At 66.6% G+C, this 14,889-nt stretch overlaps 1 protein-coding gene across 5 annotated transcripts; it reads left to right on the forward strand.

Moving 5' to 3' along the window:
* The first annotated feature begins 4,958 nt into the window (after positions 1 to 4,958).
* On the forward strand, positions 4,959 to 13,440 carry POFUT2 (protein O-fucosyltransferase 2). Of its 5 annotated transcripts, none has more exons than XR_009548063.1 (10): positions 4,959 to 5,122; positions 5,840 to 6,090; positions 6,169 to 6,313; positions 8,807 to 8,917; positions 9,180 to 9,246; positions 10,823 to 10,948; positions 11,447 to 11,627; positions 12,207 to 12,330; positions 12,731 to 12,947; positions 12,985 to 13,440. XR_009548063.1 is itself a non-coding variant. In XM_060184505.1 (10 exons), exons 1-9 carry the CDS (start codon positions 4,992 to 4,994, stop codon positions 12,882 to 12,884), a joined length of 1,290 nt encoding a protein of 429 aa, XP_060040488.1. In that variant the 5' UTR covers positions 4,959 to 4,991; the 3' UTR covers positions 12,885 to 12,907; positions 12,948 to 13,440. The 5 variants fall into 5 exon arrangements, 2 of the variants coding, with proteins under 2 accessions (XP_060040488.1, XP_060040487.1); XR_009548062.1 differs by having other exon boundaries at positions 13,027 to 13,440; XR_009548061.1 differs by having other exon boundaries at positions 13,069 to 13,440.
* Positions 13,441 to 14,889: the final 1,449 nt, after the last annotated feature.

Here is a 14,889-nt window from a genome sequence, read left to right on the forward strand (position 1 = left end):
CAGGGGTGCAACCAGGCAGGAAGTGGGAGCCTGTGGGGGGAGGGGGAAGGAGATCTGTGTGGGAGGCTGGGCCACAGCCTGGGAGAAGTGAGGGGAGGGGTCTGCCCTGGGGGACAGGAGCCTTGTAGGGGGGAGGGGTAAGTGGGAAGGGGAGAGGGGGAAGGTGGAGAGAGGGAGAGAGGAAAGAGGAGAGTGGGGAGACAAGGGGAGAGAGGATGGAGTGAGGAGAGAGAGGGAAGAGAGGAGAGAGTGAGGAGAAAGAGAGAGGGGGAGAGAGGGAGAGGCCCAGAAAGAAAAGCACGCAGAGGGGGTCGGGCAGTGGCGCGGTGGGCTAAGCACAGGTGGTGCAAAGCGCAAGGACCGGTGTAAGGAGCGTGTGAGCGTGTGTGTGTGAGCGTGTGTGAGCATGTGTGAAAGTGTGTGTGAGCATGTGTGAATGTGTGTGAGCGTGTGTATGAGCATGTGTGAGCATGTGTGTGAGCGTGTGTGAGTGTGTGAGCATGTGTGAGAGTGTGTGTGAGCATGTGTGAATGTGTGTGAGCGTGTGTATGAGCATGTGTGATCGTGTGTGTGTGAGCATGTGTGTGAGCATGTGTGAGCATGTGTGTGAGCGTGTGTGAGTGTGTGAGCATGTGTGAGAGTGTGTGTGAGCATGTGTGAATGTGTGTGAGCATGTGTATGAGCATGTGTGATCGTGTGTGTGTGAGCATGTGTGTGAGCATGTGTGTGAGCATGTGTGAGTGTGTGAGCATGTGTGAGAGTGTGTGTGAGCATGTGTGAATGTGTGTGAGCGTGTGTATGAGCATGTGTGATCGTGTGTGTGTGAGCATGTGTGAGAGTGTGTGTGAGCATGTGTGAATGTGTGTGAGCGTGTGTATGAGCATGTGTGATCGTGTGTGTGAGCATGTGTGTGAGCATGCGTGAGCATGTGTGTGAGTGTGTGTGAGCGTGTGTGTGAGCATGTGTGAATGTGTGTGAGCGTGTGTATGAGCATGTGTGATCGTGTGTGTGAGCATGTGTGTGAGCATGTGTGAGCATGTGTGTGAGTGTGAGCATGTGTGAGCGTGTGTGAGAGTGTGTGTGAGCATGTGTGAATGTGTGTGAGCGTGTGTATGAGCATGTGTGATCGTGTGTGTGAGCATGTGTGTGAGCATGTGTGTGAGTGTGTGAGCATGTGTGAGCATGTGTGAATGTGTGTGAGCGTGTGTATGAGCATGTGTGATTGTGTGTGTGAGTGTGAGCATGTGTGTGATTGTGTGTGAGTGTGTATGTGATCGTGTGTGTCCATGTGTGAGTATTGTGTGAACCTGTGTGTGAGCATGTGAACATGTGTGTGAGTGTGTGTGAACTGTAGTGACCCAGCAGGAGTCTGGAACTATTCACACACAAATGACCTCACCCTGAGGAGGTGCCTCAGAAAAGGGAAGGTATAAAAGCAGGGACTCTGAGCATGTGGGCCTCTTGGCTGCGGCTTCTTCACCTGGTCAGAAGCTTCTTCTGGTCAGGTATCCACCATGGCTGCCTCTCCTGGGAACTGAACAGGTGACTACTGGCCGGTAAACTGTTAGACCCTCTACAGCCATGAGCAACCTTTACCAGAGCTGATAATTGTTTATCTTATGGGACTAAACTTTGATAACTATATTCAGACTTTATGGACCTGGAGTACGCTTAACCCCTGATGGTAATTGCTTATTTTACCTTTTACCTGTTTCACCCTAATAAACCATGTATTGATTAAACCCGTTTTCAGCTCCCTGCTGTGAGTCCTCTTACTCGCCTCCACAGCAGCCTCTACCCCTTATTAAACCCCTTATTAAGTTAAATAACGACAGTGAACATGTATGTGTGAGTGTGTGTGAGCAATGTCTCTCTCTCTCTCTCTCCAGAGCCCTGCTCAGCTCTGGCTGACGGTGCGGGGGACTGAAGCTGGGACTTGGAGCTTCAGGCCTGAGAGTCTCTGTGTCACCATGATGCTGTCTCCCCGCTGTTGAGCACTGTGCTTCTGTGAGTGTGAGTGGGGTACCGTGGGGACACCGCCCGTGGGAGATTCCTCGAGGGTGCTGGTGCAGGCTCAGCTCCATCCATCCTGCCTCGTTTGGCCGGGAAAAGTCATTTTCTGATATGTTCACATGTGTTCATAAACCAGGGCAAAATATACACCTGAAAGCAGAAATGCACAATAGTCTGCACTGAGGACCCCCAGCACTTCACCTGCACTATTCCAGCCTTCAGGTCCATAAGGGTTCAACAATCTGTTTGGCTTTGTATGTTAACTCTCTTTTCAGCCACCGGGTTCCGGATGCCAGCATGATGCCAACCAGACTTCCCTGGACTGACGACTCCACCAATGTGTCCTGGAGCTCTGCTTCCCCAGAGCCCTGCCCCACTAGGGAAAGAGAGAGACAGGCTGGGAGTGTGGATCCACCTGTCAACGCCCATGTTCAGCGGGGAAGCAATTACAGAAGCCAGACCTTCCACCTTCTGCACCCCACAATGACCCTGGGTCCATGCTCCCAGAGGGATAGAGAATGGGAAAGCTATCAGGGGAGGGGGTGGGATATGGAGTTCTGGTGGTGGGAATTGTGTGGAGTTGTGCCCCTCCTATCCTACAGTTTTGTTTATGTCTCCTTTTTTATTTTTATTTTTATTTATTTATTTATTTTGTCTCCTTTTTTAAATACAAGAAAGTCATCTTCTGGACAGACTGTGGAGCTGTGTGGGGGGGGGCTGAGTGTTGCTTCCGGGTGGGCCCAGGGGAGTGTCCCTGCCTGGGTGCCCACTTTGGGGCGATTGGTGGGTCCTGAGAATGGCAGACAGGCTCAACCACAGCCAGTGCCCACACAGGCCCTGTTCCTGCTGTCTGTCCCCTGGCAAGTGGCCCTGCCAGCGTGACCCCAGAGAACCCACCAGAACGGGCTATCGGGCCCTGCCAACCATGCCCCCACCCCGGATGGCAGGCAGGTCCCCTGAGGTCCCTTTTGGGGCTGCCGACCCAGGAGGCTGCAGAGGGCCAGTGTGTGGCCCAAGGCGGGAGGACCGACCCAGTCCCAGGTGCTGCGGCCACTGAGACTAGTCACCTGAGGACGGTGGGCACAGAGCTGGCAGGGTGGACAGGGGACATGGTGGCCGGAGGGGAAGCTGGTGGGCCCGACACCCCCAGACCCAGGCTCCCCTCACCGGCAGAGCCCACAAACACCTGGGGGGGCGGGACTGGGCGGGAGCCTCGGCCACTGACCCCGGGCTGTGCGGAGGGCCACGCTGCCCCCTGCAGGCGGCTCAGACACTACAGCACGGCAAGCAGCCCGGCCGCCACCACTGGCCAGGACCCGCCCCGCTGGCTGCAAAGAGGGAGGCAGGAAGAGCATGCTGGGGACTAGGGGCTGTGCCCAGTCACCCCGGGTCAGCACCCCCTGTGCCCAGTCGCCCTCCTGGGTCAGCACCCCCTGTGCTCAGTCCCCTCCTGGGTCAGCACCCCTGTGCTCAGTCCCCTCCTGGGTCAGCACCCCATGTGCCCAGTCCCCCTCCTGGGTCAGCACCCCCTGTGCCCAGTCCCCTCCTGGGTCAGCACCCCTGTGCTCAGTCCCCTCCTGGGTCAGCGCCCCCTGTGCCCAGTACCCCTCCAGGGTCAGCACCCCCTGTGCTCAGTCCCCCTCCTGGGTCAGCACCCCCTGTGCTCAGTCTCCTCCTGGGTCAGCACCCCCTGTGCCCAGTCCCCCTCCTGGGTCAGCACCCCCTGTGCTCAGTCCCCTCCTGGGTCAGCACCCCTGTGCTCAGTCCCCCTCCTGGGTCAGCACCCCCTGTGCTCAGTCCCCTCCTGGGTCAGCACCCCCTGTGCCCAGTCCCCTCCTGGGTCAGCACCCCCTGTGCTCAGTCACCCCTGGGTCAGCACCCCCTGTGCCCAGTCCCCTCCTGGGTCAGCACCCCCTGTGCCCAGTCCCCTCCTGGGTCAGCACCTCCTGTGCTCAGTCACCCCTGGGTCAGCACCCCCTGTGCTCAGTCCCCCTCCTGGGTCAGCACCCCTGTGCTCAGTCCCCCTCCTGGGTCAGCACCCCCTGTGCCCAGTCCCCCTCCTGGGTCAGCACCCCCTGTGCCCAGTCCCCCTCCTGGGTCAGCACCCCCTGTGCCCAGTCCCCCTCCTGGGTCAGCACCCCCTGTGCCCAGTCCCCCTCCTGGGTCAGCACCCCTGGCTCTGTCCCCCACGTGACCCAAAGGGCCCGAATCAGGCATCTGTCTCACTGACCCCCTCGACCTCGTGCGGGCCGGGGCCGAGTCACCCAGAGAGGAACCGCGTGTCCCCATGGGCCTGGGGCACCTGCGTTCCAGTGGGAGCCTCCTGTGCAGCCCCGCCCCTAGAGGCCCCGCCCCAGACAGGGCCCCGCCCCAGACAGGCCCCGCCCTCAGAGTCCCCCGGCCTAGAGGCCCCGCCCCAGAGTCCCCCTGGCCTAGAGGCCCCGCCCCAGACAAGGCCCCGCCCCCTAGAGTCCCCCTGGCCTAGAGGCCCCGCCCCAGACAAGGCCCCGCCCCCAGAGTCCCCCTGGCCTAGAGGCCCCGCCCCTAGAGTCCCCCTGGCCTAGAGGCCCCGCCCCAGACAAGGCCCCGCCCCCTAGAGTCCCCCTGGCCTAGAGGCCCCGCCCCCAGAGTCCCCCTGGCCTAGAGGCCCCGCCCCAGACAAGGCCCCGCCCCCTAGAGTCCCCCTGGCCTAGAGGCCCCGCCCCTAGAGTCCCCCTGGCCTAGAGGCCCCGCCCCAGACAAGGCCCCGCCCCCTAGAGTCCCCCTGGCCTAGAGGCCCCGCCCCAGACAGGGCCCCGCCCCCTAGAGTCCACCGTCCAAGAGGCCCCGCCCCTAAAACAATTTCCCCAGATCCCGCCCCCGCCCAGACCGTCAGCCCTCCCAACTGCGCACGCGTGGCCGTTGCCTCGGCGACGGAAAGCTCTGCCTGTGCTTCCGGGGCGGGGCCGGGCGCCGGAAGTACGTGGCCACCCGGGGCCATGGCGGCTCTAGGTGTCCTCTGCTTGCTGCTGGGGGCGGCGACTAGGGTCCCGGCGTCTGCCCCAGGCGCGGAGTTCTGGCCCGGACAGACGGCGGCCGACATCCTGACGGGGGTGGCAGCGCGCAGGCGGTGAGCGGGGCGGGGATCCCAGGGGTGGGGCGCCGGGGGTGGGCGCTGGGGGCGGGTGCCGGGTGCCGGGTGCGGGTGCCGGGTGCGGGTGCCGGGTGCGGGTGCCGGGTGCCGGGTGCGGGTGCCGGGGGCGGGTCCTGGGTGCCGGGCGCGGGTGCCGGGGGCGGGTGCCGGGTGCGGGTGCTGGGCGCGGGTGCGGGTGCCGGGCGCGGGTGCTGGGCGCGGGTGCCGGGGGCGAGTGCGGGTGCCGGGGGCGGGTGCCGGGCGCGGGTGCGGGTGCCGGGTGCGGGTGCCGGGCGCGGGTCCTGGGTGCCGGGCGCGGGTCCTGGGTGCCGGGCGCGGGTGCCGGGTGCGGGTGCCGGGCGCGGGTGCTGGGTGCCGGGCGCGGGTGCCGGGCGCGGGTGCCGGGTGCGGGTGCCGGGTGCCGGGTGCGGGTGCCGGGTGCCGGGGGCGGGTGCCGGGGGCGGGTGCCGGGTGCCGGGGGCGGGTGCGGGTGCCGGGTGCCGGGGGCGGGTGCCGGGCGCAGGTGCGGGTGCCGGGCGCGGGTGCGGGTGCCGGGCGCGGGTGCCGGGCGCGGGTGCCGGGCGCGGGTGCCGGGGGCGGGTGCCGGGGGCGGGTGCCGGGTGCCGGGGGCGGGTGCCGGGCGCGGGTGCCGGGCGCGGGCGCGGGCCGCCGGCTGCGCATGGCGCGGCGTCCCCGCAGCTGAGGCGCCCCCAGGTACCTGCTGTACGACGTGAACCCGCCCGAGGGCTTCAACCTGCGCCGGGACGTGTACGTGCGCGTGGCCTCGCTGCTCAAGACGCTGCTGCGCTCGGAGCCCTGGGCGCTGGTGCTGCCGCCCTGGGGCCGCCTCTACCACTGGCAGAGCCCCCACGTCCGCCAGCGGCGCGTCCCCTGGGCGCACTTCTTCCACGTGCCCGGCCTGAGGCGCGACATCCCGGTGCTGGAGCACGACGAGTTCGTGGCAGGTGACCGCGGGCGGGCGGGCGGGCGGGCGGGAGGCGTGGGGTCCGCCGCCCTCACCTCAGCCCCGTCTCTTCTCGCAGAGTCCGGCGGGCCCTTCGTGGACCAGGTGTACGTGCTGCAGGGCTACGCCGAGGGCTGGCAGGAGGGCGCCTGGGAGGAGAAGGTGGACGCGAGGCCCTGCATCGAGCCGCCCCCCTACTCGCAGGACAAGCACGAGTACTTCAGGTGGGCGCAGGACAGCGGCACCCACCCCAGGACAGCGGCACCCACACCCAGGACAGCGACACCCACACAACCCAGGACAGCGGCACCCACACCCAGGACAGCGGCACCCACACACCCAGGACAGCGGCACCCACACACCCAGGACAGCGACACCCACACCCAGGACAGCGACACCCACCCCAGGACAGCGGCACCCGCACACCCAGGACAGCGACACCCACACACCCAGGACAGCGACACCCGCACACCCAGGACAGCGACACCCACACACCCAGGACAGCGACACCCACCCCAGGACAGCGGCACACACACCCAGAACAGCGGCACCCACACACCCAGGACAGCGGCACCCACACACCCAGAACAGCGGCACCCGCACACCCAGGACAGCGGCACCCACACACCCAGGACAGCGGCACCCACACCCAGGACAGCGGCACCCACCCCAGGACAGCGGCACCCACACCCAGGACAGCGGCACCCACACACCCAGGACAGCGGCACCCACACACCCAGGACAGCGACACCCACACCCAGGACAGCGACACCCACCCCAGGACAGCGGCACCCGCACACCCAGGACAGCGACACCCACACACCCAGGACAGCGACACCCGCACACCCAGGACAGCGACACCCACACACCCAGGACAGCGACACCCACCCCAGGACAGCGGCACACACACCCAGAACAGCGGCACCCACACACCCAGGACAGCGGCACCCACACACCCAGGACAGCGGCACCCACACACCCAGGACAGCGACACCCACACCCAGGACAGCGACACCCACCCCAGGACAGCGGCACCCGCACACCCAGGACAGCGACACCCACACACCCAGGACAGCGACACCCGCACACCCAGGACAGCGACACCCACACACCCAGGACAGCGACACCCACCCCAGGACAGCGGCACACACACCCAGAACAGCGGCACCCACACACCCAGGACAGCGGCACCCACACCCAGGACAGCGGCACCCACACACCCAGGACAGCGGCACCCACACACCCAGGACAGCGACACCCACACCCAGGACAGCGACACCCACCCCAGGACAGCGGCACCCGCACACCCAGGACAGCGACACCCACACACCCAGGACAGCGACACCCGCACACCCAGGACAGCGACACCCACACACCCAGGACAGCGACACCCACCCCAGGACAGCGGCACACACACCCAGAACAGCGGCACCCACACACCCAGGACAGCGGCACCCACACACCCAGAACAGCGGCACCCGCACACCCAGGACAGCGGCACCCACACACCCAGGACAGCGGCACCCACACCCAGGACAGCGGCACCCACCCCAGGACAGCGGCACCCACACCCAGGACAGCGGCACCCACACACCCAGGACAGCGACACCCACACACCCAGGACAGCGGCACCCATCCCAGGACAGCGGCACCCACACACCCCAGGACAGCGGCACCCACCCCAGGACAGCGGCACCCACACACCCAGGACAGCGACACCCGCACCCAGAACAGCGACACCCACACCCAGAACAGCGGCACCCACACACCCAGGACAGCGACACCCACACACCCAGGACAGCGGCACCCACACCCAGGACAGCGGCACCCACACCCAGGACAGCGGCACCCACACCCAGGACAGCGGCACCCACACACCCAGGACAGCGACACCCACACACCCAGGACAGCGGCACCCACCCCAGGACAGCGGCACCCACCCCAGGACAGCGGCACCCGCACACCCAGGACAGCGACACCCGCACACCCAGGACAGCGACACCCACACCCAGAACAGCGACACCCACACCCAGGACAGCGGCACCCACCCCAGGACAGCGGCACACACACACCCAGGACAGCGGCACACACACACCCAGGACAGCGGCTCCCACACACCCAGGACAGCGGCACCCACACCCAGGACAGCGACACCCACACACCCCAGGACAGCGGCACCCACACCCAGGACAGCGGCACCCACACCCAGGACAGCGGCACCCACACCCAGGACAGCGGCACCCACACGCCCAGGACAGCGACACCCACACGCCCAGGACAGCGACACCCACACCCACCCCAGTGCAGCTGCACCCTAGGCTCCCCACCCCCCACAGCTCCCTGTCCCCTGTGGAGGTGACCTTGCTGGTACAGGAGTGGAGTGCCCTCTGCTTCACACCCTTGAGACTGAGGACATGGCTGTGGGGAGCTGCTGCTCCCTGCCGGCCCCTGCTGCCCCCCCTGCCGCCCCTCTGCCACTCCCCCTACCACCCCCCTGCCACTCCCCAGCCGCCCCCCCTGCCGGACGTCAGCAGCTCCCCAGGCTCCTCCACTGGGCTCTGGGTGGACACCCCGAGCCCCCATGTGGCTGTGGCTCAGCTTGCTCTGAGGCTCCAGGCAGGCCGGGCAGTGGGAGCCGCTTCCCGCACACTTGCACACGTGTTCACACGTGTGTGCACACACACCACATGGGCTGAGGGTGCCGCCGTCTCTTCCAGAGGCTGGTTCTGGGGCTACGAAGAAACGAGGGGCCTGAACGTGTCTTGTCTGTCTGTCCAGGGCTCTGCCTCCGTGGTGGCGCCCGTGCTGCTCAGGAACACATCTGCCCGGTCAGTCTCTGCGCGCGGCGGTGGCAGGCGGGGACACAGGGTCTGAGCTGTGCCCTCTGCGCTGGGCCCTCGGGGTGGCGCTCAGTGGCTGCACCCTCCCTCGCCGGCAGGCGGCCCTGGGCGTCGGCTCGGTGTCCGGGCGCCCACAGGGTCACACGTGGCACCCCGGTGGCCGGGCCCGTGAGCCCGCCGTGGTCTGCGTGCCCCCAACGTGGTCCGCGTGCCCCCCGCCGCCTGGCCAGCTAACCCCCCGTCCCCGCAGGTCAGTGATGCTGGACCGTGCAGAGAACCTTCTGCACGACCACTACGGAGGCAAGGAGTACTGGGACGTGAGTGCTGAGCCGCCCCCCGCCCCGCCTCAGGTTGCTTGGGGGCTGCAGGGGAGGGTACCCATGGGCTGCTCTCCCCCTCTGATGCTGCCGCCCCGTCTGCTGGCCCCTCACTGTTGGATGGGTGCCCAGGGCAGGGGCACAGGGACTGGGGTGTCTCAGAGGTTCAGACACTCAGGGCCTGGGCCAGAAGTGGGGGGAGTGCAGGCGTGGGGTGCTGGGTCCAGGGTGCAGGCGTGGGTGCTGGGTCCAGGGTGCAGGCGTGGGTGCTGGGTCCAGGGTGCAGGCGTGGGTGCTGGGTCCAGGGTGCAAGCGTGGGTGCTGGGTCCAGGGTGCAGGCGTGGGTGCTGGTGCAGGGTGCAGGCGTGGGTGCTGGTGCAGGGTGCAGGCATGGGTGCTGGGTCCAGGGTGCAGGCGTGGGTGCTGGTGCAGGCGTGGGTGCAGGTGCAGGTGCAGATGCAAGCGTGGGTACTGGGTGCAGGGTTGTTTTCGCCGGGCAGGCTTCACGGGCGGGCGGGTAACAGACGACCAGGGACTCATGGCTGGGTTGTAGGCAGTATCTCTTTATTCATGCAGGGCACAGCACAATCTAAGCCGAGCTAAACTAAAACTACTACAAACAATCTTGTCCTTATAAATATACTAGCCCAGTAGGGTGGGAACAGGATGCGACGCAGAGAGGGTGGAGAGAAAAGTGACTGGTGAAAATCAGGGTGTGACAAGGAGAGGGGGCAGAGCAGGTGAGAATCCTATCACTGAACCACCAATACCCTGGAGGGAGGGTGGTGCTTGTTAACAGCGGTTATGTAAATAGAATGAAGTGGTTATGTAAATAGAATAGTGTTAAGCAGGGGGGATTAAACTAATGAAACAGAAGGGGGTTTTAGAAGCATACCAACAGTACAGGTGCAGGGTGCTGGTGCAGGCGTGGGTGCTGGATGCAGGGTGCAGGCGTGGGTGCTGGGTGCAGGGTGCAGGCGTGGGTGTTGGGTGCAGGTGCAGGCATGGGTGCAGGGTGCAGGCGTGGGTGCAGGGTGCAGGCGTGGGTACTGGGTGCAGGCGTGGGTACTGGGTGCAGGTGCAGGCGGGGGTGCAGGGTGCTGGTGCAGGCGTGGGTGCTGGATGCAGGGTGCAGGCGTGGGTGCAGGGTGCAGGCGTGGGTGTTGGGTGCAGGTGCAGGCATGGGTACTGGGTGCAGGGTGCAGCCGTGGGTGTTGGGTTCAGGTGCAGGCGTGGGTGCTGGGTGCAGGCGTGGGTGCAGGGTGCAGGCGTGGGTGCAGGGTGCTGGTGCAGGTGTGGGTGCTGGATGCAGGGTGCAGGCGTGGGTGCAGGGTGCAGGCGTGGGTGCAGGGTGCAGGCGTGGGTGCAGGGTGCAGGCGTGGGTGTTGGGTGCAGGTGCAGGCGTGGGTACTGGGTGCAGGGTGCAGGCGTGGGTGCAGGGTGCAGGCGTGGGTACTGGGTGCAGAGTGCAGGCGTGGGTGCTGGATGCAGGGTGCAGGCGTGGGTGCTGGGTGCAGGGTGCAGGCGTGGGTACTGGGTGCAGGTGCAGGCGTGGGTGCCCGGCCTCTCCCCACAGACACGCCGCAGCATGGTGTTTGCCAGGCACCTTCGGGCCGTGGGTGACGAGTTCAGGAGCCGCGTCCTCAACTCCACAGACGAGGCGGACGGTTTCCTCTTTGAGGAGGACTGGACCCGCATGAAGGTGCGGGTGGGAGGGGCCATGATGACGGCCCGCCCACAGAAGACCCTCTCCACCCCAGGCTTGTGGGGAGGGGCAGGTGGAAGCCCGGATGGAGGGAGCTCACCCCATTTGCCCTCGAGGCGGGGGGCTTGGGCGTAGGGTCCCCGTGGCCGTTTCCCTCTGGTTGAGGCCGAGACGTGCAGGCGCTCCCTCCACTGCTCTGGAAGCTCCCGGAACCTTGCAGGCAGCGGGGGGCTCGAACCCCGGGCCTCAGTGTGGTGACACCTCTGATGGCGTCCAATGCCTGGGCCCCGCTGCCTGCTGTCACCCTGGTGTCACCTGCCAGGTGAAGTGCTAGGACCTGCCTGTCCATTCCCACTCCTCGTTCCCAGGAGTGTCCCCCAGCCGGCCCCCCAGGAGTGTCCCCCCAGCTGTACCCCCAGGAATATCCTCCCAGGAGTGTCCCCCAGCCATTCCCAGCCCCCCAGGAGTGTCCCCCCTGAGCCGTCCCATCCCCAGGTCCCGCTGGGCTCGGCGCGGGGGGGCCCGTACCTGGCTGTGCACCTGAGGAGGAAGGACTTCGTCTGGGGCCACCGTAAGGATGTTCCCAGCCTGGAGGGTGCCGTGCGTCAGATCCGCAGCCTCCTGCGCTCCCACGGGCTGGCCAGCGTGTTTGTTGCCACCGACGCCGAGAGCGGGGGTAGGCGTCCCTGTCTCCTGTCCCCCCCGGCCCAGAGGGTAGGGCGGGCCACCGTCCCCGCCAGAGCCTCCTGCCCCATTCTCACCTCCTCTGCCCTTCACCTGTGCCGCACTGTCCCCTCCGGTCCCTCCAGGCCCCACCCATGTCCCTCCATCGCCTCACCCAGGGCCTGTGTCCCTCATGTGAGCCCAACACCCTCACCCGTGTCCCATGGCCCCCACAAATCTGTTACCCCCGGCCCCCAAGTCCCCACAACCATGTCCCCTCACCTGTGTCCTCTCATCCCTGTGTCCCCTCACCTCCCATGTCCCCTAATCCTCCGTGTCCCCTCACCTGTGTCCCCTCACTCCCTGTCTCTTCACCCCATGTCCCCTCACCTGTGTTCCCTCACCCCGTGTCCCCTCACCCCCCGCCCCTTCACCCCGTGTCCCCTCACCCATGTCCCCTCATCCTTGTGTCCCCTCATCCCGTGCCCCCTCCATGTCCCCTCACCCCCCGTGTCCCCTTCCCCGTGTCCCTCCCCTGTGTCCCCTCACCCCCGTGTCCCCTCATCCATGTCCCCTCCCCGTGTCTCCCCAGAGCTGGAGGAGCTGAGGCGTCTGCTCCCCGAGATGCTGCGCTTCGAGCCCACGCGCGAGCAGCTGCAGCTGTACAAGGACGGCGGCGTGGCCATCATCGACCAGTGGGTCTGCGCCCACGCCAGGTGACACGGGGTCCCAAGACCCTCAGGGTCGTCCGCCGCAGCCTCCGCCCACCCACCCACCCCAGGGTGGTGCCCGCGTCCCTGCTGCCTGCCCTCTTGCCGTCTGTCCGGCCGTCCCGAGGCTGTATCCCGTGGCGCCCTTCCCCCCTCCCCGCCCCTCTCCTCTGCCGATCGCTGTCTCCGTGGGCCTCGGGGCTGCCCTGTCCCTCGGCCACAGCAGGCGACAATCTCCCCCCAATGTGGTCGGCCGGACGCGGCATCTGAGTCGCTGTTCCCTGGCCACCTCCTGACCCCTGGGGCCTGGGCCGGGTCTCTTGGCAGGAGTGGGGGGGGGCGGCCCTTTGACCCCGTGACCCCTGCCCCTGTGATGCCATAACCTTTACCCCACACCCACCCGCAGGGTTTTCATCGGCACGGCTGTGTCCACGTTTTCCTTCCGGATCCATGAGGAGAGGGAGATCCTGGGCCTGGACCCCAAGACCACTTACAACCGCTTCTGCGGGGACGAGGAGGGCGTCTGCGAACAGCCCACGCACTGGAGGGTCACCTTCTGACGGCCGGCGGGTGGCCCACACACCTGGAGGGTCACCTTGTGATGGTCGGCGGGTGGCCCACACCTGGAGGGTCACTTGACAGCCGGCGGGCGGCCCATACCTGGAGGGTCACCTTGTGATGGTCGGCAGGTGGCCCACACACCTGGAGGGTCACCTCGTGATGGCCAGCGGGCGGCCCACACACCTGGAGGGTCACCTTGTGACGGCCGGCGGGTGGCCCACACACCTGGAGGGTCACCTGATGGCCAGTGGGCCTGGCCACCCGGCCACCATTCCTGCTCGGTGTCCCGGCCTGTGGTGGTCCTGTGTCCTGGGGGGGTGGCCAGCAGTGTGGACGTGCCGTGGACACGTGGCCCTTCCGTGCTCGTTCCGCTAGCCCTTGGCCATCTCTCACCCCGAGGGACCACCGTGCAGGGCCAGGCTGAGGCCCGGGGCCCCTCCCGGTCCTGGGTCTGAGTGCTGGGTGGGGCCAGGCTATGGCAGAGGTCACCCCAGTGTGGCCAGTATTTGTTCCCTCTGCGTCCACACCATAATAAAACCCGTTTCATGGACGCCACTCCTCACACTGCCCGTCCATTCCCCTCCCGCCCCTCCCTGTGAGCGTCGTGGGGACGGCCTGGCCTTTGGGACTGGGCCGGAGGTGGCTTCTGCCGGGTGATCCCTGCTCTCCTGGGCTGGGGTCCCCCGTCTGCTGGGGGCTCGGGACCAGCTAATGACCCATCGAGACCCAGGGACGAGTCCGCGGTGTGGGGCAGACCAAGGTGGGCACCGAGCAGGAGCCCAGGTCAGAGACCAGGGTGCAGGCCTCGGTGGGGCTGGGGGTGAGGGGTTCGAGCCCCGCTCCCCACCTCCAGGGGCTCGTTTCATAGGTGGGGCAGCTGGCCTGCGGGTGTCTGCCTGCCTCTCCCCTCGATTTCTGTCAAGTTTAAAAGGCGGACCTGTCCTCGTGCCGACCGGGTGCAGCTCTGCCGGGCTCAGCCCAGGGACGGGGAGCGGGGCACAGGGCACGGCTGGGGTCACGCACAGCGATGGTCGCTGCATGCGTGCACACGCCCACCCCACCCCTGCCGATGAGTGAGGAGCTGGGGGCGAGGACCCCTCCGTGTGAGGGACGGGGCAGGGCTGCAGTGCCCAGCTGGCCCAGGCCTGTCCGGATGCCGCCTCTGTGCCTACTGTCAGCCTGGCACTTGGCCGCACCTGCCTCCCGTGAGGCGGACACTGGAGTCCTGGGGTGTCTGGCCCACTGCCGACTTCAAGGTTGGGGAAGTGAGCCCCCTCCCCCCCGGGGCCCACAGAGACACGGCCACGGGTGAGGTGGACCTGGTTTATTGAGACGTCTGAGATCAATGGTCTCTTGCTCCGCGCGGCTGGGGTGGCATGCAGGCTGACATGCTGGGGACCCAGAACACGGACGTGGGCAGGGGGCACAGGCTGGGCTTTCTCAGCGGCCATGTCTGTACCCCCTGCCCCATCAGGGCGGGGAGCCAGCTGCTCCTGGCTCACGCCGAGGGGGCCGCCTCCCCAGGGGCCTGCGGGGCGTCAGGACGAGGCTGAGCGGCTGCCCTCCCATCACCGGTCACCGGGGGAGCGTCCTGCTAGCCCTGGGTCCGTGTGCCCGGTGTGCTGCTCCCCTGTGTGGAGCCCGGCTGTGAGAAGCCCCAGCGGTGCCCAGCCTTGGCACGGCCACGCCTCCACCTCTCCTAGAGGCCTCACTGCCTCGAGGGCCCTAAGCGCTCTGCTCCTACCGACCGGGAGCGCGACCCGGAGTGTGGGTGCTGGCCCTTGACCTGACCCTCCAACTCCTGGGACACTTGACCCTATGACCCATGGTCCTGACCCTATGACTTCTAGCCCTGTGACCCCTCTGGCCTTCTGTGACCTTTGCCCCTGTGGCCCCAGCCCTATGACCCCTGGCCCCGTGACTCCGTTGGCTCACTGACCCTCGGACCTACAACCTGGCCCTGTGGCCTCGGCTCTGTGACACCATCCTGCCCAGCCTGGGCCT

This window comes from Erinaceus europaeus, unplaced genomic scaffold (genome assembly GCF_950295315.1).
Source record: "Erinaceus europaeus unplaced genomic scaffold, mEriEur2.1 scaffold_344, whole genome shotgun sequence".
In the NCBI taxonomy this organism is placed as follows: Eukaryota; Metazoa; Chordata; class Mammalia; order Eulipotyphla; family Erinaceidae; genus Erinaceus; species Erinaceus europaeus.